Source organism: Rhamphochromis sp. 'chilingali', assembly GCF_963969265.1.
Source record: "Rhamphochromis sp. 'chilingali' genome assembly, chromosome: 15".
NCBI lineage: Eukaryota > Metazoa > Chordata > Actinopteri > Cichliformes > Cichlidae > Rhamphochromis > Rhamphochromis sp. 'chilingali'.
The window spans coordinates 15,324,522-15,335,223 of NC_137942.1; the positions used below are offsets into that span (position 1 = coordinate 15,324,522).

Here is a 10,702-nt window from a genome sequence, read left to right on the forward strand (position 1 = left end):
CAGATCCACATCTGAAACAATGACGCTGTTACTCTTTATCATTTGCCTTTTTGTGCCATTCTTTAGATGTAGGTCTACGGGCTTGAGCTGGTCGCGCTCCTCTTTTTCCCTGAAGACGTGCGTCCTTCACCTCCACAGCTTGTACTGCAGCAGTCTGGGCTGTGGGCGCAGTAGAGAGGAGTGTAGCATTCCTTACCGCAGCCTCCACCTGACACGTAATAGTAACTGCCTTGTCCAATGTAAGGTCCTCCTCCAGCAGCAATTTATCTTTAACCCTCTCAAGGCAGACGTTGCCGATTTGAGACAGTTAAAAACTAACAACCTGATTACCCCACATACATATTTTATCAGTTTTTTTTACTCAGAAGTACCACTGCAGGACTTGGTTGTGCATTAGCAACAAAAAACTTAATTTGAGCCTGAGAGGGTTAACAACACTGAGATTAGCATTAGCAACAAGTTGATCCCGAATCATTTCACCCTCCATTACTCCAAAACCACAATGGCACAGCTAGCGCTCTGAGGGCGGCAACATACTGGGTTACAGTTTCATCAGCCCGCTGAACTCGCTGTCTGAATGTGTGCCTGCATGCCACTACATTCACTTTAGGGACAAAATGGTTTTCAAGCGCCGTCATGGCTTCAGCAAACGTTGTACCTTGATTCAGCAGTGTGTAGAACAGTCGTTGTCCCTCTGATCCCATGTTTCTCCGGCCATGTTTCTCCCGTGGCATCTATCGCTAGCATGTAGTTCTCAAAGAATTTGCACCACGTCATAAACGGTATCGGCGGCTCACCTGCACGTTGCAAAAAGGGCGGTGGGCTCGGTACTGAAGCGCTCATCCTCGTCGCCAATTTGTTGAGTTTGTAATCAGGTAGACGACGTCTGAGTTCAACACTTTATTTCAGGCTTTACAGCGGCACTCCATCTTTTTACCTCTCTCTCTACTTTCTTCTTCTCTCCCCTCTCTTGCCCAGCCTCATTAGCGGCACCCCTGGTCTGACAGGGTAACAGCAAAGTACTAATTTGCTTCCTTTATTATAGAACCTTGTAAACACAACATACATGAAATAGCTGAGATTGCAATGCCAAAGGTCTATGCCAGGTCTGGGCAACTCGAGGCCTCAAGTGCTGGTGTCCTGCAGGCATTTAGATTTGTCTTTGATCCATCACAGCTGATTTAAATGGCTAAATGACCTCCTCAACATGACTTGAAGTTCTCCAGAGGCCTGGTAATGAACTAATCATTTGATTCAGGTCTGTTGACACAGAGTGATATCTAAAACCTGCAGGACACTCGCACTTGAGGCCTGGAGTTGCCTACCTGGTCTATGCGTTTAAAGACAAAAGTTAAAAAGTGTCATCAAAGAACTAAAAGCTGTTGATATCAAATCAGTGTGCATCTTTGCCTGAGTCAATCAATGAAGTGCCAAAACACATATTGCGTTAAATACAAGAGGGTAAAAAGTCAGCTAAGTACTCTGAGGAGCAGTTTTCCACCACACTGCACTTTTGCCACCATACCCCAAAGGCATATGAGTATGGGAATGAGAATTTTAATAAAGCGCTCCCACCCAGTCACACCATCTGCAATTGGTACAGTAGTGTCTCATTTGATCCTAGCTTTACTGTAGCATCTTTTAAAGAACTACAAAGTCATGTATAGGCAAACAGAGAACAAGGAAAGGAAAAGGTGTGTGCTCTAATGATGGATGAAATTTACATCCACAAGATGACAGGGAACCAGTAGATATATGCACTGGTGAAATTGACGCTCTCGCCATCCAGGCCTTGCTCCTCATGGACCTAAAAAGTGCATGTGATCCTGGATACATGCCATATGCTAAAGCTTCTTCGTAATGCCTTTGCATCTTCTATGGAATTTGAGACAGAAGATGGGAGGAACACGAGGTGAAAAAACTTAACCGTCAGGGGCAAGTCTGTACTGGTACAGATTGTAAAACATCTTTTATAACACATCCTTTGCGTGAAGTCATTTTGTTGATAATCATTCTTTCTCAGTGCATTGTCCACCAAGGTTTAAACATTTTTATTATAATTATTTATAATTCTAACATCATCTGTCACATATTAATAAAAGTAGCAGTCTTCCAGTATAACCTGCTTTCGACGTATAAAGATGTTTGTTTACAAACTGGCATGCTGTTAACTGTCAGGGTCCAGTAATTACTGTACCAGTACGGTACCAGTATACATTGTAGTCATTCTTTCTCAACTCAGTGTCTGCAAAGCTTTAAACGCTTTTTTAAAAACAGATAATTAATCACAATTCTAACATAATTTTAGTCACATGTTCATAAAAGTAGTAGTCTTCAGACACACCCTGATTTTAATGTATTTAAAGTCCTCATAGCGTGTTTGTTTTTTTTTTCTTCCTTCTACGAGCTGGTACAGAAACACCGCAGAGAAGAGGGTGAGGCTCTCTGAGAAACTGAAGTAGCAACAGCATGACACAACATGCCCTGACCTGTTAACTGGAGTTTTTACTCTTTAATGCAAATCTTTCACCACTAAAACTTTAGGCAGCGCTGCTAATCATATGATGGTCCTTGAGTTAGCTTTGGAAATTCACATGACACAGAGGCCTCTGGACAGGAAAAAGTATTAAGACAACCATGGAAGTATGTGTTTTAGATTAATGCTGTTGAGAACCAGTGATCAGTGGTGTATTTGGACTTCTTTTGGACTTCTTTAGGGTTGGTGAATCTCCCGCACAACTATGAAGATGCAGCAGAAGCTCCAAAAGTTGATTCTGTTCATCTGGACATAACGTTTTGTGGAAGAAACGTTTCTTCACTCATCCAAGTGACTTCTGCAGTCTCAGCTGACTGCAGGTTCACCCAATCTTATAAACAGTACATTTGCATAATGACTGAAACCAGCCGACTGAAAGAACAATGGGCTGGGAGGTGGAGACTCTGTTGTCCTGCTGGGAGACTTCAATGCTCATGTGGGTAACAACAGCGAGTCCTGGAGGGGCGTGATTGGGAGGAACGGCCTCCCTGATCTGAACCCGAGCGGTGTTTTGTTATTGGACTTCTATGCAAATCACAGTTTGGCCATAACGAACACCCTGTTCGAATATAAGAGTGTCCATAAGTGCACGTGGCACCAGGACGCTCTAGGCCGCAGGTCGATGATCGATTTTAGAGGGGCTGAGCTGTCAACTGATCACCACCTGGCGGTGAGTTGGATCAGGTGGCGGGGGAGGATGCTGGACAGACCTGGTGCACCTAAACGCGTAGTGAGGGTGTGCTGGGAACGTCTAGCAGAGGCCCCAGTCCGCGAGATCTTCAACACACACCTCCGGCAGAGCTTCAACAGCATTCCGAGGGAGACTGGGGACATTGAGTCTGAATGGACCATGTTTAGCGTCTCCATTGCCGAAGCTGCTGCATTGAGCTGGGGCCGCAAGGTGGTTGGTGCTTGCCGTGGTGGTAATCCCCGAACCAAATGGTGGACACCAGAGGTGAGGGGAGCCACCAGGCTGAAGAAGGAGTCCTATCGGGCTTGGTTAGCCTGTGGGACTCCGGAGACAGCCGACAGGTATCGACAGGCCAAGCGGAATGCGGCTTGGAGACCGGAGGGTGTGTTCCAACTACAGGGGGATCACACTCCTCAGCCTCTCTTGGAAAGTCTATGCCAGGGTGCTGGAAAGGAGAGTTCGTCCGCTAGTCGAACCTCAGAGACAGGAGGAACAATGCGGTTTTTGTCCTGGTCGCGGAACACTGGACCAGCTCTTTATCCTCTCAAGGATACTTGAGGGTGCATGGGAGTTTGTCCAACCAGTCTACATGTGTTTTGTGGACTTGGAGAAGGCATTCGACCGTGTCCCTCGGGGTGGGAGGTGCTGCGGGAGTATGGGGTGTCTGGCCCATTGCTATGGGCCATTTGATCCCTATACAACCGTTGCAAGAGCTTGGTTCGCATTGCCGGCAATAAGTTGGACTCATTCCCAGTGGGTGATGTGCTCCGCCAGGGCTGCCCTTTGTCACCGATTCTGTTCATAATTTTTATGGACAGGATTTCTAGGCGTAGCCAAGTGGCAGGGGGCTTTCACTTCGGTGGCCTCAGAATCTCAGCCTCAGAATCTCACCTCTGCTTTTTGCGGATGATGTGGTTCTGTTGGCTTCATCGGGTGAAGGCCTCCAGCTCGCACTGGAACGGTTCGCAGCCGAGTGTGAAGCAGCGGGAATGAAGATCAGCACCTCCAAATCTGAGGCCATGGTTCTCAGCCGGAAAAGGCTGGAGTGCCCACTCCGGGTCGGGGATGAGTTCCTGCCCCAAGTGGAGGAGTTCAAGTATCTCGGGGTCTTGTTCGCGAGTGATGGGAGAAGGGAGCCGGAGATCGACAGACGGATTGGGGCTGCAGCTGCAGTAATGCAGACGCTGCACTGGTCCGTCGTGGTGAAGAGGGAGCTGAGTGTAAAAGCGAAGCTCTCAATTTACCGGTCGATCTACGTCCCTACCCTCACCTATAGCCACGAGCTGTGGGTAGTGACCGAAAGAACGAGATCACGGATACAAGCGGCAGAAATGAGCTTCCTCCGAAGGGTGGCTGGCCTCTCCCTTAGAGATAGGGTGAGATGTTCGGCCATCCGGGAGGGGCTCAGAGTAGAGCAGCTGCTGCTCCTCCACATCGAAAGGAGCCAGCTGAGGTGGTTTGGGCATCTGACAAGGATGCCTCCTGGGCGCCTCCGGGGTGAGGTGTTCCGGGCATGTCCCACTGGGAGGAGGCCCCGGGGCAGTCCCAGGACACGCTGGAGAGATTATATCTCTCGGCTGGCCTGGGAACGCCTTGGTGTTCCCCCGGATAAGCTGGAGGAGGTGGCTGGGGAGAGGGAGGTCTGGGCTTCTCTGCTTAGGCTGCTGCCCCTGCGACCCGGCCCCGATAAAGCAGATGAAGATGGATGGAAGATGGATGGCGTCTCAACTGCTCCAATACTCCTGACACATACGGGATCACTACAGGTTTTTGCTTAGGCAGCGGTTGTCCTTCTCTCCTGGATCGGCTGGAGCTTTCTTTTGGCGCCTTCCCAGCTTTGACAAAAGTCCAGCTGGAATAACCACATTTACTCAGGGCTTTCTTGATGTGGTGTTCTTCTTCTTCCCTGGCCGCTGTGTCTGTGGGGATGGTGTTCGCTCTGTGTTGTAGCGTCCTAATGACACCCAGTTTATGCTCCAGTGGATGATGAGAGTCAAACCTTAAATACTGATCTGTATGCGTAGGTTTACGGTACGCATCAGCTCTCACAGTCTAAGAAGGCTAACCTGGCACTTTTCATATCCTCCCTGGTGAATTTGATGTGTTGGTCCACCGAGTTGATGTGATCTGTGAAATGTGGTACGTGCTGAGATTTGATTTTCACCCAGGTGTCATCCACATATCTGAACCAATGGCTTGGTGGTGTTCCAGGGTAGAATAACAAAGCCCTCTTTTCCACTTCTTCCATATACAAATTGGCCACAATGGGTGAAACTGGGGAGCCCATGGCACACCCATGTTTCTCCCTGTAGTACTGACCCTTGTATGTGAAGTCGGTGGAATGAAGACACAGTTCCAAAAGCAAACACACTGAGACAGACCCAAACTTTCGTCCGTAGTTGCTCTGCTTCCACTGCTTCCACTTCTGCAATATTGTTGTTTCAAATTGCTGTTTCTGTGGCTTTGATCAGTTTCACTAGCGGGATTTGTCTCGGTGTGACAGCAAAATTCAACCCTTTAGCAAGGATGTTTTTCTCTGTTTGGGTGAGCTGCTTGTCAGACTAATTCTTCACCCACTTGTCCACATCCTCGATGTCGCATCCTTCTCTCTTCTGGCCACTCTCTGTATTTTGTGGTGGTTTCCGACGTATACCAAGTAAGTCAAACTTCCCTTGTTGCCTGGTCTTAGACTTCTTGTGCTGTGCTAGATGAGCCTTCTCAGTAAAGTCAAACACCTTTTTAAGAGTATTTTCACCTAGAAGCATTGTAAGTCTCTGTCGGATGACTGAGCATGCATCAAGATGCAGCAGAAGTAAAAAAACCCAACTACCAACAGATGTGAAACACAGGTGTGTTTTTTTTTATTCCTTTTTTTTTTTTCATTTTCTGTTTCCCTTTATGTAATTTCTGGATTATAGTGGCCAGAAGTTATTTACATACATCCAGTATTCCTATCCTAGAGTCTTGAAGCCAAGCCAAGGAAAAATGGTTCCTGCCCCAGGACAACTTAACCGTCAGGGGCAAGTCTGTACTGGTACATATTGTAAAACGCCTTTTATAACACAGCTATTTCCTGAAGTCATTTCCTAGATAATGATTCTTTCTCAGAGCATTGTTCACCAAGATTTAAACATGTTTTTATAATTGATTATAATTCTAACATAATTTGTCACATATTCACAAAAGTAGCAGCCTTCAGACACAACCTGTTTTTGACATTTAACAAAGATCTTTGTTTACACACTGACATGCTGTTACATTAATATAGCTTCACACGACCACAGATGTACAGCAGAGATTCAGTGTGGACTTTGTAATTACTGAAGAAAACAAAACTGATGAGACCAGGACATAATATAAGCCATTTTAATAAAATAGCATTTCAATATTTTTTGTGAAGAATAAACACAGATGACAGTTTAGAAAGGTTGTTGGGAGCAAGGAAGCAACAAATAAAGAGCATGACAAGAAGTGTGAATGTGTCCTTAAAAAAAAAACAGAAACTCTAACCTTACAAATAAATCAATAATTTCAAAACAAACACCCTCTGCTGTGGCTCTAATGTATGAAAACCTTTCAAAAAACACATATTTGTGTGTGAAAGGTTGCGATGAAAAACTACTTTTCACCTCACAATCAGACAATTAATTCCATAGTGAAAAGAACTACTGAAATTAAACAATTGAGGATGGACACAATGTAAAGAGATAAAACTAGTCCTGCAGCTGCATGGAGATGGAGCTACTTACCCTAACTGACCAATCAACGTTTACAAGATAAATTGCAGGAGTCATTACATTATAGTTCTAAACATTTTAGAAATCCCTACCGTTAAATATCTGTAGGTAAATAAAATTACAATTTTAATTGTAGTTTTAGATAAAATACATCAATATTCCATTTAATTACAGGGGAACTACGCCTTAGTTGTGGGCTGTATTATAAAGTGTTACCATGTTTTTATCTTCTGTGTTAAGTAGACTGATTTTACATGTACTGAAATGTGCTATATAATTGCCATTGTCATCTGGATGAACCATAACTAAGCACATAAAATAAAATGATTAAAATAGATTTGAAATATATGTAGAGTGATGTGATGTAAATCTCTTTCAGTTTTTCCTCAAACTTCTTTGTCAGCCTCAAGATTTGAATCATTACAAGATACATGTCTTACAGAAATAAAAATCCAAAATCACTGGTAATGACATACTCAAACTCAAAGTCAAATATCACCAAACAACTTTTAAAAAGACCAAATGAAAACAAATAAAAAATTACTGAGACCAAATTAGATGGGGTTTTTTTGTTTTGTTTTGTTTTAATCCGCACTTCCTCTGGGAAAACCTGTTTGTGACCAGGCTTCTGCTGTTTCTACCCAGTCAGCAAATCTGAAACATCCCAGAACAAAGGTTTGACAATGAGCAATAACCAATGGAAATGGAAATAATATAATGTCAACATTTTTTTAAATCCTAATATTGATTGTAAAACTCCTCACCCTAAAGAATACTAATTGCTATAATTAGTTTAAATGTTAAATTGCAGATTCCCCTAAAATGGACCCATTGTAGCCTATGCTGATCAGCATATTTACTTAACATAAATGTTAACACTGTTAAGGACAAAATTTTTTAAAAATATTTATTATAATAACATTGATAACATATTAGGAGTTACCCAGTAAGGGACACTTCATCATCTGGAGTGCCTGCAAGTTGATCATAATGTTTCTTCACCATATCAAGCTCTGTTGAAACATCTGAAAAACAAAACACTTTTTGAATTGTTTCCCCCCAGAGTGTTTCACATAATTATGTGTGTGACTCGGTAATTTATAAGTTAATTTTAAAAAATAGATAGACAAATAGGTAAAACCGCAGTGGTATCAGGTAGAAGATTGCACAGATAAAGAGAAAAGGAATATAATTACAGCAAACTAGCCTGTTTACCTGGAAGTAAGCTCCCATCAGTTTTGAATGAACATTTAATGGATTCCTTCGTAGTTTTCTCCAGAATGTCCAGGATGTTTTCCTATTTTTAAAAAACGAATTACTTATCACAGATAAAAATGTGTTAAAGTCAAAAACAATGACATTTAGAATTTTTTCAGACTGGATTAAAAATATAAATGGAAACATAAATTTTTGTATAAGTCTAATCCAGTTGAACATAGAAAAAGCCTTTGGGTGAGCTAAAACAAAATACGGTCATAATATTTCTTCATGAAACATGACAAACCATCAAATCGTGCAACTTCTCCAACATGGTATTTTTTGCCTGCTCAAACATGTCCTTCTTTGAGTGCACATGGTTCTTAATAGTCTCCCTCATGTTGTACAGCATGCCTTCTCCTTTAAATTCTGCAGCCTCTACAATAAGACAGAAAGCTTCAAATTTCTCATGCCGAATAATGATGAACATAAATATGCGTTTTAGTGCCATGTATTGAATCTCTGATCTTATCTCTTACTGCAGTAGCCTTCTTCCATAATGTTCTCAATTGTCTCTGTCAGACTGCTGTAGACTTTTTTCTTCTGTTTCCGGATGATTCTGTTCAGTTTTGCCTTCATTTTTTCTTCCTTAGAGACAAAACATGAAATATGGATCAACATCATTTTAAATCACAATTCACAAAACTAATGTTAACTTTTTCATGTTTTATTTTACTGTACTTTACTGTTTGAATTGATGTATAGGAAAGTTTCATCTCTTACCTCTGTCTTGAGAAATCTGAGCTGCAGTTCAGTATTTTTGTACTTTTCAATCAGAGAATCAGTGTTAAGTGAAAATGTCTTGATGACTCCATTGAATGCTCCACATTCTGAGTCATTTCTAAAACATGTAAAAAATTTGGTTAATAATGAAAGAAGTGGCAATTTTATAATCATTATGTTAAAAATGTGGTATGTAATAAATTAAATATTTTGGATAATATTATGTGACTGTTTAGAACTTTTTTTTTTTTTTATTACAGGAAGGTCTTTCTGAATTCTTCATCAATGCTGTCAGTCAGACATGAAGCCAACTTCATGTTAAGGTTAATTAGCTTCCCTTTTTTTGGTTTGTAGACACCACCATTCTCAACAACCTGCTTCAGTACCCCACAAAAACCACTGTTCCTTCCCTGGAACACAAAACAATTATTTAAATATATATTTGTGTAAAATGTGTTTTTTGTTACAACTAGAGTTAAAATACATACTTGATACAAGAGATTCTTGAGTTTTTCTCCATATGAACGTTTGGATTTCTCAACGCCATCAGCAAGGCATTTTTCGAAAGCCAGAAAGGTCTTTTCCATTTCTTTTCTGACATTATCTTTTTTTTAATTTGGAGTCCTTTTTTGCCCTGTCTAGGATAAACAGGAAACAGATAATTACAATATATTTCATAGTCACTACAAAACTTGATCTATTGATTGAACTAAATAATAAATAATAGCTTAAAATGTATATAGGCAACAATTACAAGCAAACCCGTATATGTAAGCATTTAAACACTGAAGATAATAAAATTAACAGTATTTTGTCTAAGTCTGCCATTGTAGGAATTCATGGCACCGAGACAAAAACATGGCGCACAGTGTGGCGTCAAAATAGGCGCACACCTTTGACGCTGCGTTTTCTCCGTCTTCCTCGTCCACACGTAAATGCTAAACGCAGTTTACGTGTGGACAAAAGGTGCAAACGCAAGTTAGGTGAGCGTGCAGCGTAAAGTTAGGTGAGCGTGCAACATAAAGTTTGAATTGAGTGCGAATCGAAGCGGGTGCTCACCAATCATTAAAAGTAACAAAGTCATTGAACACATTTATACAGTTACCTTTACGTTTATCAATCATATATCACAGATTTACAATTGTTTGTAGTACTATGCTAAAAAGCAACTACAGAGCGAAAGTCTGGGTCAAGCGCCGAGGCGACGGCAAGAACAAAGGAACCCTCGAAGCGTTAAAGCTAGCTTTGTAAGGAAATATAACGGAAAAGTATGAAACGAAAATGTTTTCTTTGTTGATAGACTTTGTTTGCAGTGCAATTTATTTGTTGCCGGATTGTAAGATGAAAGTAGACACAATTTCGGGCTCCCACATTTTATCCGAAACTTTACATTAACAAGTTTTTTTTTTTTTTTTTTACTGTTATTCAAATGCAACCGTGGAAATAACTAATAGAACAAAAGTCATTCATTCTTACCTTATACTAATCGTGGTGCAGGCCAGTGCAGTGCATGAACTGATGCCTTCTCCGGTCAATTCCGCTGAGAGTAAATCTAATGTCCCGCTCTACAAGCTCTACAACCAAGACAATGGTTACCTGGAGGGATGTACCAATGTGATAGGGGTGCTGCGGAATAGTCCAAGTGGTAGCAGCTTTAATTTCCCGCTCAACCATAAATCGATGGTTTTTCAACGTGATTGTCGTCACCTTGTCAACTATAAATAGATCAACAATCAACGATGACAGAACAACAGTGAA

The 10,702-nt window shown here is 41.8% G+C and overlaps 1 protein-coding gene across 1 annotated transcript; it reads right to left on the reverse strand.

Annotated features, from left to right (window-relative positions):
* Positions 1 to 7,528: 7,528 nt before the first annotated feature.
* Positions 7,529 to 9,531, reverse strand: LOC308411380 (nuclear GTPase SLIP-GC-like; the record flags this gene model as incomplete). The annotated part of the gene is made up of 8 exons (XM_080905259.1): positions 7,529 to 7,618; positions 7,908 to 7,989; positions 8,180 to 8,261; positions 8,469 to 8,599; positions 8,701 to 8,809; positions 8,945 to 9,062; positions 9,203 to 9,354; positions 9,433 to 9,531. 8 exons carry the CDS (start codon positions 9,529 to 9,531, stop codon positions 7,549 to 7,551), a joined length of 843 nt encoding a protein of 280 aa, XP_080761385.1. The 3' UTR covers positions 7,529 to 7,548.
* Between the last annotated feature and the right edge of the window lie 1,171 nt (positions 9,532 to 10,702).